General features: G+C 41.7%; 1 protein-coding gene across 9 annotated transcripts in view; it reads right to left on the reverse strand.

The window, feature by feature from the left end:
* Nucleotides 1-17,143, reverse strand: part of scube1 (signal peptide, CUB domain, EGF-like 1) — a 154,952-nt gene that overhangs the window by 56,960 nt on the left and 80,849 nt on the right. For 6 of the 9 annotated variants that reach the window (XM_044186158.1, XM_044186161.1, XM_044186160.1 and 3 more), the window contains 3 exons: nucleotides 15,926-16,054; nucleotides 13,197-13,313; nucleotides 6,315-6,404 (listed from right to left, as the gene is read on the reverse strand). In XM_044186158.1, the coding sequence (XP_044042093.1) occupies nucleotides 6,315-6,404; nucleotides 13,197-13,313; nucleotides 15,926-16,054 (336 nt within the window). The remainder of the gene's footprint in view (nucleotides 1-6,314; nucleotides 6,405-13,196; nucleotides 13,314-15,925; nucleotides 16,055-17,143) is intronic. The other 3 variants (XM_044186165.1, XM_044186164.1, XM_044186163.1) reach the window with 1 other exon arrangement.

Raw genomic sequence — 17,143 nt, forward strand, 5'->3', positions numbered from 1 at the left:
TCATGTAGCTTTGTCAACACACAGATGAAGATTGTATTTGTGTTGAAGATTTAATTATATCTCAACACCAAACTTTTCATGAGTAGAGACATTTTTGTATAGATATAAATACAGTGTTCATACAGACAGAAAGTCACAATCAGGATTTGTTTGTCATTGACAGCAGTGTGTATCATTACAACAAGACAGAAACACATGACACTGCTGATAAAGGAGGGTGAAGAACTCTTTGGCCCAAAGGTCGGTCCTGTTTCCAAATGTGAGAAGAAATCAGTTAACACAAATACAAAGGAAGGGTTAAGGTAAGTAGATAGAAAAATAAAGTTAGTGCAAGGTTGAGTGCTGTAAGTCTGGAACACACTCGGCAGAACCGGTGTGTATATTTTCCTCCAGAAAAATGTTCTTGTACGTGGCGCAGATAAGGTTTGCTCGGACTTGTGAATATTGCTTGAGCTGATCCCAAAACAAACACGAGCTCATGGTAACTCTAGCTCACCTGCCCAGCCACTGTTGCTTTAGCAAAGCTCAGCACACACTCTCCCAGTGGGCCTTGAGAAGTGCTGAGGAGGCTGAAATTTGACGTTGACTCATGTTTGTTGAAAGGGATTCAATAAAACTACACCTAATAAGGAAGTTTCACTTAGTAACTGTTCTGCTTTTGGTGTGTTTGACTTCAGTTATTCCAAAGAAAATCCAAGTCTTACATATTGCTGTTGTGTGAAGGAGTACATGAATTAGTAGTTAAGACATTTCTAGAGTTCTTGGGCTTATAATTTCCCAAAAAAAACAACAAAAAAACAAATGGTCCAATTAAAAACATAGCAACATCAAATAAATGTTCATTAGTTGCTGCAAAGTTGACATTTTGAATTCAAAGGCTTTGGCTGCACAACAGCAACATGTGAATCAATTCCCCTCCTTTTTGGCAGCTTTTCCCATTTAATTAAAATGCCAGGATATTGTGTGCCTGAGAGAAGTGAAGCACTTTCAGGCTGGCAAACACATCCACATCTAGAGGTCTAGAGGTCAAGGCATTAGCATAATGCCCTTTCAGAATGCAGAGTCACAAACACATCGGATCCAATTTGTTTGTGTTTCTTCATGCAGCTCCAAACAACATCAATCTTACGGCTTCTTCCCCTAATCTCTGTTTCCTCGCTGTGTTTATCAGTCAAAGCTCTGTATCTGACATTTGCAATCCTTTTCACGTCTAGTTCTCTCTCTGGAGTTCTGAGGCCAGATAGCAAACTCTTTCAAATTCCAAACTCTGTCTTAAATGGAGAAGTTTTTTAGAATGAGCACAGGAGGTTTCATAGCTGTTGCACTGTAGAAAAACAGCAAAGAGGAAGGAAGGCTGGAAGGAGAAACACTCCATCATCCAGGCAGCCGGTCTAATGGGCTCTGTAGGGTACGACAGCAGACCCCGTCCCCTCTCCTCTCCCCAGCATGGGTCTCTGTCAAGTGTGTGTGTGAGAATGTGTATTGTTAAGTTCATTAATACCTTAAGGTTAAGGTCTACGTGCCTGCACAGCTGTATACAGTAAATAAGACTTTTTGTGTGAATTTAAAGGCATTTGTGCATGTGAGTAGACTTGATGCATATGGAGGTGATGTTTATGGCTCTGAGTGATTTATACAGTGAGTACAGTGGGCCCTATCATTAGCTGAAGGTGAGCACAGTCCTGCTCAGAGCCCATCTCTCTCCAGGCCACGCCCAACCCAGCCCCAGGGCCAGACTGAGTGCAGGAACACAGAGGCCCCGCCGGGACTGATTGATGTGCTGGACAAGCCCCTCGTACCCCCCTCAGCCCCCTCTCCAAGCCTCTACACCCTCCATCTAACCCTGCATATTTCTGTCCTAGCCTGGTTTGTGTGTGTGTGTGTGTGTGTGTGTGTGTGTGTGTGTGTGGGAAGTCACATAGTTTTGTCCTGTTTATTTAATGTACAATCATTTTTTGGTGTTTATTGCCAATTTTTACATAAAAATAACTGAGCTGATCAGTTTAAAATTTCTCCCAAATGTTATGTCACCACACTTGTAAAAGTTGGCATATTTTTCTGCTGACACTGTTCACTAAGTGAAGGGAAACATTCAGAAAATGCGTGTATGTAACTAAAGCAATAAAACGTACTAAAACTACTTGTGTTTCGTGGTTTTTAGGTTCTCTTTTTATTCAAAATAAACATTGCTATATCATTGGGTTTTTGCTCCGGCAGAGATGTCTAGAATCAAGTGTAGCAAAGATTAAATGAATAGTTCCATATTTGGCAAAATACACTATTTTTGCTTTTCTCTTTCTGCTTACACTTGCTTTCTTTCAAGAGTTAGATGAGAAAATTTATACCTTTCTTGTATCTAGCTTTTTCCAAAGGTAATCTGCATGCCACCATTTCTAAAGCTCACTGATTAAAACAAAACATTTTTGAGTCTGTATTGGTTGACTAGCAACCTCACTTGACACCAAGACTCCTCAAAGTCACTGTACCGGGCCAAGAAATCCCCTTTAAAGGTACTGACAGGTTTTTGTACAAATTAAACAAACAAGATATAATGTGTTAATTAGTGAGCTTTAGAAGTGGTAGGCAGATTCTGTTAACTCTAGACAGAGCAAGACTAGCTTTTTTCCCTTGTTTCCAGTTTTTATGCTATGCTTAGCTAAGCTAACTGCCTCCTGGCTGTAGCTTCATATTTACAGTATAGACAAGTGAGTGATCTTCTCATCTAAGTCTCAGCAAGAAAGCAAATAAGTGTATTTCCCAAAAGAACTATTCCTTTGAGTGTTCAACTAAAAACCCCACTGTCTCTTCTGGGCAATTGACTATTGAGTCACCCAGATTACGAAGGTTGGTTAGCAACTTTGTGGTTAACTTATAAATTCAGATCAGTGATGAACCTGAACATCATGTACATGTATAATGAATAATGTATGTTATTAATTTTCACATTCACCCAGATCATTAAAAATGGCTTGAATTGTTTGTTCACTATTGTGCTAAAGATTTCTTCTTTTGGAATGAAATTTTTTAGTAAGTGTAGTTTATTAGGCCTACTTAGATGATAAAGACCAGCCACTGGGTGCTTTGACTCTAGATGGCAACATATTCAGAAGATGATGCACAATTTTAAGAGGGAAGGTTGGCAAGATGAAAGCAGCTGAATACAACTCTCTTCCTGCTGATTGAACAAGGGTGGCAACTTCATCTGTAGAAATTACAATATGTCAGCAAGGGACAGAGGAATGAGAGGGAAGACAGTAAGTATACACATGTCCGTCACACTCCACGTATGGAAACGCTGACCGCTGCAAACTGCTCTTTCCATGAGAGGAGGACACATGTTCTATTAATTAAAGCTGGAGAGCATGGGAGAGAAAACCATGTGCACTGTGTATACTAAAGCATCATGCCAAGTAACAGCAACTGCTGCACTGTTGTAAAAAGGTGAGAGGAGCACGATCACCTTTCAGCACTCAACAAGAACCAATTTTGCCCCGTGATGGGCACCTAAATCAGCTGTCAGTCAGCATAGCTCTGGCATGTAATAACACTATATGGATACACCATCTGTCCTTAAGTGATTTTTTATTTGGAATCCAGGGCCACAGCCACTGTAGCACCACTGAGTCTCTCTTTCGACACTTTGCTCACATGTGTCCAGAACCTGGTTCCTGATTTAGTTATTCCTTCAATATCAACATCATGAAATGTCTCAGAATTACTTTTCATCAAGTCGCCCACGCTCCCTCCTCTTCTCTGCCCTCTCTTTCTTTTCTGTCTCGCTACCTCTCTTTCTCTAGCCACCTGTTCATTAGAGCCTCGGGTTGCAGTTCCATTTGTCTTGATCAGTTTGTTGTCTGTGCTGTGTGATGGCAGCAGGGGCAGAGACAGGAGCACCGCAGTGTCAAATCTAACATACTGATGCTGTTCAGGCTGTGCCAGTGCTGCACTGGGATGGCCTCTGTGCTTTCAGCAACCACATGCATGCACACGTGTCCATTTGGAGGCAAACACGGACTCCAACTTTAAACACAGACACCACTGATAATTTCATTATTAGGGTTAGGGTCAGGTTAGCATCAAAATAAATTAGGACATGAATTTGTGTTCATTCTTATCCATGAATTCTAAATTCAACATGACTATGACTACAACTACAAGCTACAACTTGAGATTGGGTTTTGAAGACATGGTGGGTCTAAATGTCTACTACTAAGTTCAATTTACTACGAGTGATACATTTACTATTAAAATAAATTAAGTGCTAAGTTGCACACTCTCACTTAGTTATTAACAAAGGATATAGTTTGGACTGCATGGACTTGAAGTGTTTTACAAATATGTCTCTTATTCACAGACTCACACATCGATGGCAGCAAGCTACCACGAAAGCAATTTGGGGTTCAGTGTCTTGCCCAAGGACATTTCGGCGTGAGCCAGGGATCAAACCCGCTCTTACCTGCTGAGCCACAGCCACCCATGATGTTATAGTACAGCTCTCAGGAAATTCTGTTGGATTCGCCAAAACTGCATATACGTTTAGCATTTAACACCAGTCAACTTGCTGTAAGTCAACTTGATTGATTTGTTGGCAACCAGCTGGACATCAAATTATTCAGAAACCTGGAGGCAATTACTATATATTGGAATGAAGGGCATCTGGATGTCATAGTGTCCACAGAGACTCTCAAACTTTAGACCAGGTTTAAGTCTGAAATGCCTTCACACACTGCCTCACTAGCCAGCTATGCTGCTGTGGCTGACCCCGATCTCATTGGATTGATTTGAAAGGAAAACCTCCCAACAGGGATTAAAGTTATTTTCCAATGTAATCCCGGTGAGGTGTACATGATTTACAATAGGGCAGCCCTGGAACACTACAGGTTACAAGTGGAACGCCATCAGGACAGGTGACATGCTGGCACAAAAGGAGGTGAAGCAGGTTTTAGCCAGTGAGGAGAAATAAAACTTTCAGTTAAAAGATAATTGAGGGAGGACAGAAAAAGACAGAGAGGTAGAAGAGGGACGAGGAAGCGCCCTTAAAACCAAATCATTCACTCTTCCTCCAAGCCACACTGGCCAGAACCTGCTGAAATGAAACTTGTTTAAATATGTCACGTGGTTTACTCTGTACAGCACATTGGTTTGGAGTACTGGATACTGGGAGGGATTTCTGATGTACGTCTGTCTTAGAAAATAAAAGAAAGGTTAAATTCAAAACAGTAGAGGCCCAAAGCGGTGCTTCAGAAAAAGCTTTTCACTTTAATTGAAACACCCATTTGATTTAGGGTAAGTGTGATTAATAAAGTCATAGGAGAAACATTCATTAATTTATTGAAAGATGGGTTGAAGACCTGAAAGCAAGAAGTGGCTGCGTGCAGTCCTCCAGAAACCAAATCATGGCCTACTCTTTAAAAAAAAAAGTAAAAGTCCTTGATACTCTAATTTGCATTAAAAGCAATCTCTTGGCATTTATAGTAGGAATAGAACACCCAAAGACAAACTTAAAAACAGATTGGATCAGGTTTTTCAGTAGGTCCTAAAATGTGGTCCAAGGATGCTCAGGGGTTTTTGAGCATGTTTCATGCAGCCCCCAGAGACAAAGCAATATTGGACTATTTCTGTCTTATGTTTCCCCTGTAATCATCCCACCAAAAGAATAGACATTTATTATGCAAATTTAAAGGACACATCTGATGATAAAAATCTCATAAAATGAAGGCTAATGTGTGATTTGAGGTCTTCAATATGAATGTTTTGGGAGCAAACATCCATTTGGTTACAGGGTTGTCAAGTCTGTTGACTTTAATTTGATTGAACACAAAGCCTAACAAATTATTAACTAAGTAGAAGGGCCTAGGATGTCTGAGTCTCACCAGCACCAAAGGATATCATGGGACTGGTGTTTTTTTCCTCAACTTTACTGCCTATTCTGAGGATTATGGTTTTGAGAATATTCTGCCTACATCAAAAATGAGATAAATGGAACACAAAACATTTAGAGTAAGGTGCAACTGGGAAAGTAAATGTTAGTCATTTAGAAAACCTTAGAGCCATCCAGAAATTTGATAGGAAGAGTTAGGGAGGAAGGGTTTAAAGGAAAACAGCGACCTCTTTTACTCCGTTTTCATCACGTTAGATCACAGTTGCAATGCTGTGATTGTGGGAGTAGACACAGTGAGCATCAAAGGTTTACAAAAAAAGATTAACAAAATAAAGACAGAGAGAGGAGGACGAGGAGGAACGGAGAGGAGTGGAGTCGGGGATACAAGCACAAGCGCCATGGCAACACATAGAAAGAGGAAGAAAAGAGTTACCCATAAGTAGCCGCCGTTTCACCCGCTTGTCCACATCAGCTACTGACGTGGCATTGAACTCAGAGCTCTCAATTGCAGCCTCATCTTTCTCTAAAACACAAGTGACAAGGGGACAAACAGTGAGCAGCAGGTTAATGAGAAGCCCAAATGACCAGACCTTCAGCCCCTCTTGGCGTTTGAGCAAAAAAACAAAGCCAAGAAGCAAGAAGCGATGAAGAAGTGCCAAAATCCCTGTTAGAGTGTTAATCCCCAAACAAATGATAAATCCCCCAGAGCAAACAAAAGAACAAAACAAAATTAATGAAAATGATCAGTATCAGTGTGTAGGTTACAAAATGAAGCAGTAGGTAGGCAAGTAGGTGGGTAGGAAAGGGAGGGAAGGGGATGGGAGGAGGTTCAGGGCTTACATATGAAAAACGTCAAATTAAAAAAGATAGGTAGAGGTGTGGGGTTTTGGGGAAGAAAAGGTTTCGGGGTGAACGTTAAAGGGGATTTTAATTTTGATGTTGACGTTGCTGTTGTCGCCGATGGAGTTTCTGTCTTCCATATCAAACAGTCACACTTTGTCAGAAATGATTCCCTTGCATTAGGATGGAGGAGAAAGATGGGAAAAAGAGGGAGAGGAGTATACATGTCTAACATTTCCAAGACAAGTTGCTTTAAATATGGGCACAGAGACAGAAGCAAAGAAAAAGGGGGTGACGATGAAGACAAGAAAGAGGAGAAAGGGTGGTGCAGGGGAGGATGACGAGAGGTCGAACAGCAGAGGGAGGTGCTCAAAGAAGCGAGCAAATGACAAGATGATCAAGAGGGAATGATGAACAGAGTATGAAAAGAGAGCAAGGGAGAATCCAAAAAAGACAGAATCATCATGGCCCACATGGGAGAGGTATATGAGGGAAAGAGGGGTGCGCACACTGAGAAATGGGGTTTGAAAGGGGAGTGTAGGGAGGGCATGCAGAGAAATAAAAAAGCAAGAAGAGGTAGTCTGGGGGCAGAGCTGGTTGCCTGTTTGTCAATGGAACACATCACAACTGGCTTTAACAGTCAACGCTGGAAAAACCACATTCCCAAAGCTGGGCAGCGCAGGTGGGGGGCTGAGGGTAGAGGGTAGAAGGTGAGGGGGAGAGGGAGAAAGGTGGCAGTCACCATGCTTGTAGAAGGGGGTGAGATCACTGTTAAGATGGCCTGCATGTGGTGCGGTGTTGGGGATGGTGAGTTTGATGATGGAGCTGGGAGAGGGAAGATGCTTTTCAGTGGGCCTGAGTCATTAGGGCCTGAATGAGCATCTCTCTGTGAATGGACGCCACTTTGGACTGAGCTTTGATGTACACACACAGTCTTATGGGGTGGTGGGGTGGTTGGATATGGGGGTAATTAATGTCCCTTCCATTCCCCAGCACCGGACCACTACCGTTTTCTCTCTCTCCTCTCAGGCGCTTGATGGACAAAGTGGAGGACTCTCTGAAGTACACTCAGGCATGAATGGAGGCTTTCTGGTGCTCAGCTAATGGGTGAAATGTGGCTGTGTAGATGTGAGTGTGTATGTGTGTGATTGTTGAATTGAGAGCTTGTGCATACCAGTGTGCGTGCTTGCTTGAGTGTGTGAAAAAATCTGTCAGAGAGGGAGATAAAATGGAAGTGTGTGTGTGTGTTTGTGTGAGGGGTGGATGTGTAAGACAGGTTGAGGAGGGGTGGAAAGAGAGGAGTTCCAGCCACCCGACCCAAAGAGTCTATGGGAGTCTATGGTAGGAGGCCCACAGAGAGGTGGAATGGTTTAGAGAGCCAGACCTACACAGGATGAGGAGGGGGGGCGGATTGTTAAACCACTCTACACTACTACAACTAGGAGGAGAATGGTAAAAACCAGTGCACTGGAAGGAAACAGAAGGACCAGGGTCGCTGTAAACAACAACAAAAGAAATGTACTTCGATTCAAAAGGGGAAAATTAAAGAAAAAAAAGAAAACGGTAGAAAAGGTAAACCATACAAATGCAGTCCAGGCTCTCCCATGCAGCTGGACAAGCAGACAAACAGACGGATGGAAAGATTAGTGAAAGAGGCAGTGGCATATAAATGGACGATGTGGCACATGTGAGTGGACACATGCAGTAGAAACAGCATGTTATAAGAGTGAAGAAGAGTGAGCGGTGCAAGTCCCTGCCTCTATATTAAGGTGTATGGAGCAAGTAGGGGGCTGATGGATGGGGATGAGGGATCGAGGTCATTTTGGTTTTGGCGGGTTTTTGGTTTTCAACGAGTCGGTTGCTTTTTGTTTAGGACTTGTGAGGAAGTGGAGGATGAGGAGGAAGTGAGAGAGCTGGAGGAGGTGGGGGAGGAGGAGGTTAGGTTTGCTTTCGTGGGAGCTTTACCTAAGATCAGGCTGCAATTGAGATGTCTGTTTTTAACCACAGAGTCTAACACGTGTGTCCCCCCACCCACCCCCACCCCCCACCCCCACCCCACCGACCCGCCCCCACCCAGAGTCACTCTTTCCTCTTCTGCACTGAGGATTAATTCTTTAAACCACCTGATTTGTTTTTTTCATGGATGCTCAGACAAGACAGGCAATCAGGTACCATCACCAAAAAGCAGGAGGAGAAGTAGGAGAAGGGAGGAGGAGCAGAGTGACAGCGCTACATAGAAAGGGTAAAAGGGAGGGTGGGGGGCATAAAAGTAGGCCCATAGAGCAGTTGGGACAGTCAGACCACAGACACAAAGGTCCTTTCTCTCGTCAAGTATGAAGGGAGACAGAGAGAGAGACAGAGAGAGAGAAAAGACACAAGACATTGGGAAAGGAGGGAGAGGAGGGTTCCCACTCGCTTTCATTCTGCTTCATCTTTGAAGCCTTTACTTGATGGTGTGTTTCACTTCTTCAAAGCAGCTGGAAAGAAAAAGGGGTTATCGGCAGTCAAAACCTGGTGCTGCTGAAAAGCAGCACAGCAATATGCTCGAGTGGTGAGATAGAGAGAGACAGAGAGAGAGAGAGAGAGAGAGGTGTTTCCAGTGTTCCAACACAGCAGGAAGGACAGCACATCAAAATGACATCAGATAATTGTGTGTCCATGTGTGTGATCAACAGCACTGACATCACTCTGAGATGTTTCTCAGTTCACAGTCAGGAAAGAGAAAACTTTATGGGTCTTGTAGATGTGCAGGTGGTTATGATCTCACCAGTTTACATGTAAGAAAGTGTTAAATCACACACTCGGGTTTCTTTGGTTTTAACCACATGGAAAAGTTTACTTGATTTTTTTTATTTGGTTCATTAAGGTTTACACTGCCCCATTACAAATGCACCAGAACTTGTAAACAAAAGTCACATGGACTCCCAAGCAGCTCATTAATTGGACAGAGATTTGGTGAGGTTAGAGATTCTAGCAGCAGGGGAGTCAAAACAAATTTTTAATTCTTTAGTGATTACTGCTACAGGGATTTCTGCCTAGAATGAACTGCTATGAACACCTTTTGTGGCTAAATAAGACACTAGTCCAGACTGTGGTTTGGTTCATTTTTTAATGCTAAACTTTCAGAGTTTGAGGAACTGCTAGCTGTCAGATTTCAACCTCCATCTCATTATACCCATAAATATGGAAATTTTCTGTAATTGATTTGGATTTCATCCTCACTCCTGACAAACTACATTGCAGTTACTTTAGCAAAGGACAGAGACATGTTTTGGTGCCAACTGAATTAAAAGGCCTTTGCTCTCATCTATCCAAATGAACCAAACTGAAGAAGTGCTGTTACCTCAGAGTCCAAATGAACTGTTCTATGGATGCCTACATATATCCATAGGTACTTAAGTTGTGTTCAGACCAAACACGAAGCCAATTTTTCATTTGGCGCGACTCAATTCAATTCAGTTTTATTTATATAGCGCCAGTTCATAACAGAAGTTATCTCATTGCGCTTTTCCTATAGAGCAGGTCTAGACCGTACTCTTTATAATATTAATTACAGAGAGCCAACAAATCCCACCATGATCAAGCATTTGGCGAACAGTGGCAAGGAAAAACTTTCTTTAAGAGGCAGAAACCTTGGGCAGAACCAGATTCAATGGTGGACGGCCATCCGCCGCTGCCATGTTAGGTTTTGAGAGAGAGAGAGAGAGAGAGAGAGAGAGAGATTACGATTTGTATGTACGATTATATACAAAGTCAATGCAAAGACGCGAATGGACCCGAATTTGCACCGGGCGATGCAAATAGACGCAAAGACACATCCGCATGAGTTGAATTGTTTCAGCTTGAGCGAAATAATTGGGTGGTGCTGTGTCGTAAAAGCCTGTCAGCTGTGTGTGCCTGTGAATGATGTTATGAACCCAGACACGACAGCATTTCCGGCGTGTCTAGGACTTCCACAACAGCAACAAGACAGCAAGTAATGCAAGACAAAAAATTTGCTTTGCGTTTGGTCTGAACACACCTTAAAATATGACCATAAATGTGGTATTTAGTTTTGGACAAGCCAGCTCAGCCAGAATTACTCGTGTATACATTTGTTGTTATTAACAGAACTGACTATTGGTATTACCTGAGCCCAGTACGTATTAGATATACATTTTTTGATAAGTTTTACACACAGTTTATTTATACCATCAAATGAATAATTCCAACATAACGTAAAAGAACAGAAACATTATGTTTAACAGCCAAAATGTTAAATACATCTACATACCATAATCTAAAATCACCATAAAATTGTAGTCAACCAAAGTGTCCCATTTAGATTGTACATTACCTGACCACTGTGTTTATTTTGTACTGCATTATACAGGAACATTTGAGCAGCTATCAATCAAAGCGGGCCAGCAAAAGTACACAAAATGTTCTGAAGCAACATCCAATGTAGCATCAAAACTGTATGAGAAAGACTGTTGAGGGACGAGGACAAATGGAAGTAACATGATTACTAAATCCTATTAATCAGAGGTTTCAAATTCAGTTGTGAGAGGTCACCTCAATCTGTAACTTCAGCACCTACTTCTACAATGAATGAATGTTATAATTTGAAGACACTACTTCGATTAATTTAACAAAAGTAATTTAAATAAATTGAGGGTACGCGTGATTAGTTTGAGTGAAGAAATTACTAATTTCTGCACACAAATTATTAATTTGAGGGTACAAATGACGAGTGTGTGCACACGAATGATCAATACCTTAATACCTGCCCGGGCTCCAAAGATTACAGGTCCTTGATGCCAATCTACTCAAACCAGTGTGACTGGAACAAGCTGCAGTAGAGTGGCAACGAGAGCAAAGAAGTGGTAATGAAAATTGCTTTCAGGCTCTACAAACTATTTCTTACATTTATGTCAGTCGGAAGGAGGTAGAGAAAACAGAGTTATGAACAACTGTGAACAACTGCACTTACCTGGAACGCCATCCTCTACTGATTAGAAAAATAGCAAGATGAAAATGAATATCCTCTATGTGAGAGCCAGGATGTGGAGGCAAGCTTCTGTTGACAGTCATATGTATAAATGACGTGTTTGGGCAGAGAGAGCTGCCTGCTGCTTGCTGGCTGGGCTCACTCAGTCAATTGAGTTTTGACATGATGAATGTGTTTTTCAGAGTCATTCATTTTCCACCAGCTAGCTCAGTCATTTCTCAAAACATATTACTGCTCATTCCTTGGCCCTGACACTTTACCAATGTGATAATCCCTCCAAGATTGACTATGGGCATTATCATAGTGATTGTGTGTTTGAGACATAGATGCTTATGTGGCAGAGAAGATGGAGACAGAGACTCAAAAGAGACATCATAGTTTTGTATTTGTACCTTGTAAATCCTGATTTACTGCTGCAGTTTGGTTCTATCTCCCACAGGGATCTGGGAAGCCATTGGATATTAAAAGGAATGCTCTGGTGACTCATTGGTTGAGAGAAACTTAATATTTGTGTTTTTAAGATTTTTAAGGCTGTCAAAAGTGACATGTTAACTTTTTTGTTTCATGCTTTAACATACAAGGTGAGACAGCTCTACCAGTCTCTCAGTCCTACTGATGCAGAATTTGCATGCAGCCTGAGGGGCTCAGCTCAGCTGAGATATGATAAAATATAGATATGGAGAAAAAGGATGAACCTCGAGGAGTACTTTAAAGAAGGTACTATCTGCAGAGTGCAAAGCAGAGTCAAGCTATGATAGAAGTCACATTGGCAATTTTCTACTTGTGTCCAATCTTGAAATCCTTGCACCTATTGTGAGCAATGATTTGAATTTTGTGCTTGAAATAAAAATGCTATTAAAAACAGTGTTAATGCTCAAGTTGTTGATTTGATTTCAGCTACTGAATAACTGGGTTATACATACTATGGAAATTGTTTACACTAGTATTTCATGTTAGATGCAGAATATAGTGTGCATGAAGCTGGACTACAGCTTTCATAAATAAGGCATTGATTGAATAAGGTCTTACGCTTAATTCTTTTCACTGACAGCATTTCTTAATAGCAGCAGGGCTACAATGAAACCTGAGTCTCATCCATGCTTGTACTCCCATTATTGAGAGTGGGGATTGATATATCTATAAATCAGGGTAAAGCTGGATGAGCAGATAATTCTGTTAAAGTGTGTGTCTGTTTTTGTGTGCAGCTTCCTGTCTCTTTTGTGTTCAGAGTGTTTAAATTAGACGAGGCCAAGGGAAGGGGAGAAGAAATTTGGGAGAGTTAGGAGATGACCACCTCACCACCTACAACCCCAAACCTCCCACCACACTTCCTCATTTTGTTACTTTTCTTCTTTGAAATATTCTGTGGTACACTGAAAGTGTTCAGGGCCTTCTATCATACAACAGATGTTACAGTGAAACAGCTGTGATGGCTTCAGGGTGCGTCTGTGTGTGAACTGGGAAACCATCTTGGTTGTCACTCACCGATGCAGGTCTTGCTGTCTGAGTGCAGGGCATACTTCTGGTGGCAGCCACACACTGGCCCTGTGTCTGTGTCATCACATGTGTGCTGGCAACCGCCGTTTCCATAGTTGCACGTCACTGAAGACAACACACACACATCTGAGTCTTACTCCTAGCTTGTATATTATGTGTAACACAAAGCTCATGACATTTTAAGTGTCCACTAATTCCTTATTTAGATACAGTAATGATATGGGAAGACAGTTTGACCTAATGTACCAGACAGAAGCCCCAGAGGGACATTTATACTGTGCAGAAAAAAAGAATCAAAATGATGCCCCACTAGATACATGGCCTGACATGACAGGTGGGAGTGAGAAATGGAGAGGGAGAGGAGTGATTATGGCGTGATAGAAAGAGAGACAGAGACATGAAGAGAGAAAGGGTGAGGGATAAAATAGGAGTTGCAGTAAAAGGAGAGAGAAGAATTCAGACCAAGCGTGAAAGAAAAAGAGAGGATGTTAAAGAAAGGGGGAGAGTTACAGCAGAGGGAAAACTGGGAGAGAAAAAGGAGGAGGAGGAGAAAAGAGTAGAAAGGGAGGATTAGATGAAGAGAGAGGTTTAAGAAAGAATGAGAAGCAAGCATAAAGATGGGGAGAGGAGAGAAAAAGAGAGGGTTAGATGGAAAAAATAGAGAAAGAAGCAAAAATTATATTCAGCGTTTATCTGAAATTCTGTGGAAAAAGCATAAATTCATATCATATTCTATATAGAATGAAGGTTATATTGTTTATAACATCACTACAAACTTGTATATGTTGATATTTAGGTCTTGGGACAGTTTCGTGTTTTGTTTTTGTTTTTTAGGACTAAGGGCAGGGAACATCTGGAAAAGGTCTGGGTCATGGTCTCTTTTGGGTAAAAAGCAGCCACGAGTTAGTTGTATGTTGATTCCAACAAGTCCTCCAAAATAAATGACAACCAACTTGGTTAGGGCTATGGAAAGACCATGGTTTGGGTTGAAAACATTGTTATAGTTGGGGGACCTTTGTCGTCATGGTAACAATAATAACCATGATACTAGTCCCATGTAAACTGGGACTAGGTTCCTGTGTTTGAAAGCAGCTAGACTTCCTAAGTTCATGAAAAGGTTCCTGAATTCCTCGAAAACCTCCTGAGATCAAAGGGCCCTGAAGAGGAAAGGGAGACAACGAGGGGGAAAGGGAAAGAGAAAGGGTTTCTTTTTCAAAATTTTTCTTCAGAAAGAAAAAAAAAGAAAGAATGTGAAATTATGTGGAAGAGTGAGAAAGAGAATGCACTCGTGGAGGAGAGACAAAGAAAGGGTGGGAGATGGAAAGCAAAAAAGCAAACGTGAGAAAGAGGAGATTGTAACAAGGAGATTTCAATGCAGGAGCTTTTCTTGGAGCTTTTTTGAGAAATCAGAACCTTAGCCCTTATCCACCAGAGAAACCAGTTTACTTCCTTGGCCCTAAAAGAGCCAGCTAAGAAGTACATTTTAACGGGCCACAAACTCTTGAAATGGAGTTTGCCATAACAAACAGAACTGATTTGTCAAACACTAACTATGTGAGACGTTTGTGATTTGCCCAACATTTTTACTTTCTCCTAATTTGTTTAATCTTCACAGTTCTTGAGGTGAAAAGGGAAAGCAAGCGCGAACACACTTAGTGAACTCTTCGGGAGCTTTTCCTAAACGTTGCACTTCCCTAACCTGACTATTTTTGATAGGATTGTTGGTGACTCTACTGAGAAAAAGAAGGGAAGAAAAGATATTGAAAAGAAATAAAAAGAAAGAAAGAATGAGACAGAGAGCGAAGGAGGGAGAGGATGTGGGAGACAGAAGTGAGAGAGGTGAAAATGGAGAGAGACAGAGAGGACATGAGAGGAGAAGGAAGGGAAGATGTGTGTGTGTCGCGGCGTTGCAGACATAAGTACCAATTTTTTTATCACTCGTTTACTACCGTCCTGTGCCGCCATGCTCAGGCCAATGCAGCACTGGGTCCCTCGCCGCTAATGAAATATTACTATAGCAGGGGACGCATTAGAGCCCTTCACAGGCTTCCACAATCTTTACACTCTCACCATCTGAGAGAAGAATAAGATGTGTTGCCAAACAAAGTGGAACTAAAAGTTTATTTTCCACCCTCAAAAACAGCAGCCCTAAATTCCATGGCTGCAGGCACTCGGCATGAAGAGTGAGAAACAGGGATAGAGTGGCGACGGGGGGGGGGCTTGAATTCTCTCTACTGAATCCTTCAGCACCTTCGGCTTGGCCTGAAACGCTTCACTGATTTTGGTATTAAATGTCCACCCTCATACTTTACCGCTGAAGGCCTACTGGAACTTGTCCATCATTGCTATTACAGATGTTTATTACAGGAACAGTTTAGATCCTTCATCGCACCAGTACGTATCCTCAATAAAATCAAGCCTATGAAACTAAGTGTTAATACCTTGCTGCCATGTGAATTGTAAAATAAAGTGACAAGTCAACTGACTAAAGATTAACAGATGACGGAAAGCGTTACGCCAAAGTGCATTTGACTACATGTAGGATTTCAAGACATCCAACGTCTGTGAGCTGCTCATTTAATGTGAACATATGTGAACAAACCCCACACATAAATCAGAGACCAAAGGCTGACCTAAAAGCACGGTTATTTCCTGGGGGGTGTGTGTGTGTCAGTGTGGGGATGTGGTGTGACACTGAGGTCAGGTGTGATACGTACGTGTACAGTCTTTCTGGTTTTTGGCCAGCTCAAAGCCAGGACGGCACTCGCAGGAAACCCCGCCTTTACCTGGAGCCTCTCTGCAGATGTGCGCGCAGCCGTGGTCCTTGTTCATGCAGTTCATTCCATCTGTACAGGGAACAGAGAGATTTCAATGACTTTTTAAAACTGTGGAACCTATTCTGATTGCACAGAAGACAACTCAGCTGACAAGTGACAACCAATAAGAACACAGAGAAAAAAAGAAACACACAAGGGTACTCGCATGTGAAACAACTATAACTCTGGCAGAAAATAGTGTGTCTATGTAACCCATCGCTCCTAGTAAGAAGCTGCTTGAGAAAATAAATGTTTAGGGCCTTTAATGTTTTCCTCTACTGTGATATGTCTATTCCACTTAATGGACATCATGCCTACTGTGGCCATACTGAATTAACAGCTTTATAGAGAGTTTCAGATCATTTTTTAGCTGTCCGGCCCACAACAGAGCTCTCATAGCAGCAGCAGCAGCTGTTTTCAGTGAAAAAGCTGTAAAAAGCCACTGTACACAAGCTGCTCAGCAGCAAACAGCAGAAGGATGCAGTCAGAGAGCAGCTGGTGAACATAGTGGAGCATTTAGCAGCTAAAGAGCCAGATAGTTCCCTCAGGAGTTGAGAACTAAAAGAGAGTGAAACTAATGAAATGAAATTCATCAGATGACACAAACACCGCTCCATATGAATGATCATGTTGCTCTATAACTGCTGGATGTGTACATAAGCAACAGTTTGCTAAAAAAGTTCTCCATATCAACTTAAAGGTGGGGTATGTGATTCTGGAGAAATCCAGTACCATGACAAATAAAATGATATAGAGCGAACAATGACACAGCAAGTAATGTAACTAACATTAGCTAGCTTGTCAACTGCTAAAGGCCAGAGAGGATGAGACGGTTTCCCAGAGCCAGCACAAGAAAAACATTTTTTATTAAGTTAATAAAAGCTATCTTAGTCTATTGTTCCCTGAGAGTATTCTAGCAGGTGCTATAGCTTCTTGCTAATATGTCAACTGAAAATGTTTCCCAGTGTTTTCATAAGATTTTTACGTTGGCTGCAGTACGAACAAGGTCAGTGCAATTTCAGTTGATGAGTTTGGACCATGATTCAATTCAATTCAATTCAGATTTATTTATATAGCACCAATTCATGACAGAAGTTATCTCATTGCACTTTTCCTATA

This window comes from Siniperca chuatsi, linkage group LG23 (assembly GCF_020085105.1).
Source record: "Siniperca chuatsi isolate FFG_IHB_CAS linkage group LG23, ASM2008510v1, whole genome shotgun sequence".
In the NCBI taxonomy this organism is placed as follows: domain Eukaryota; kingdom Metazoa; phylum Chordata; class Actinopteri; order Centrarchiformes; family Sinipercidae; genus Siniperca; species Siniperca chuatsi.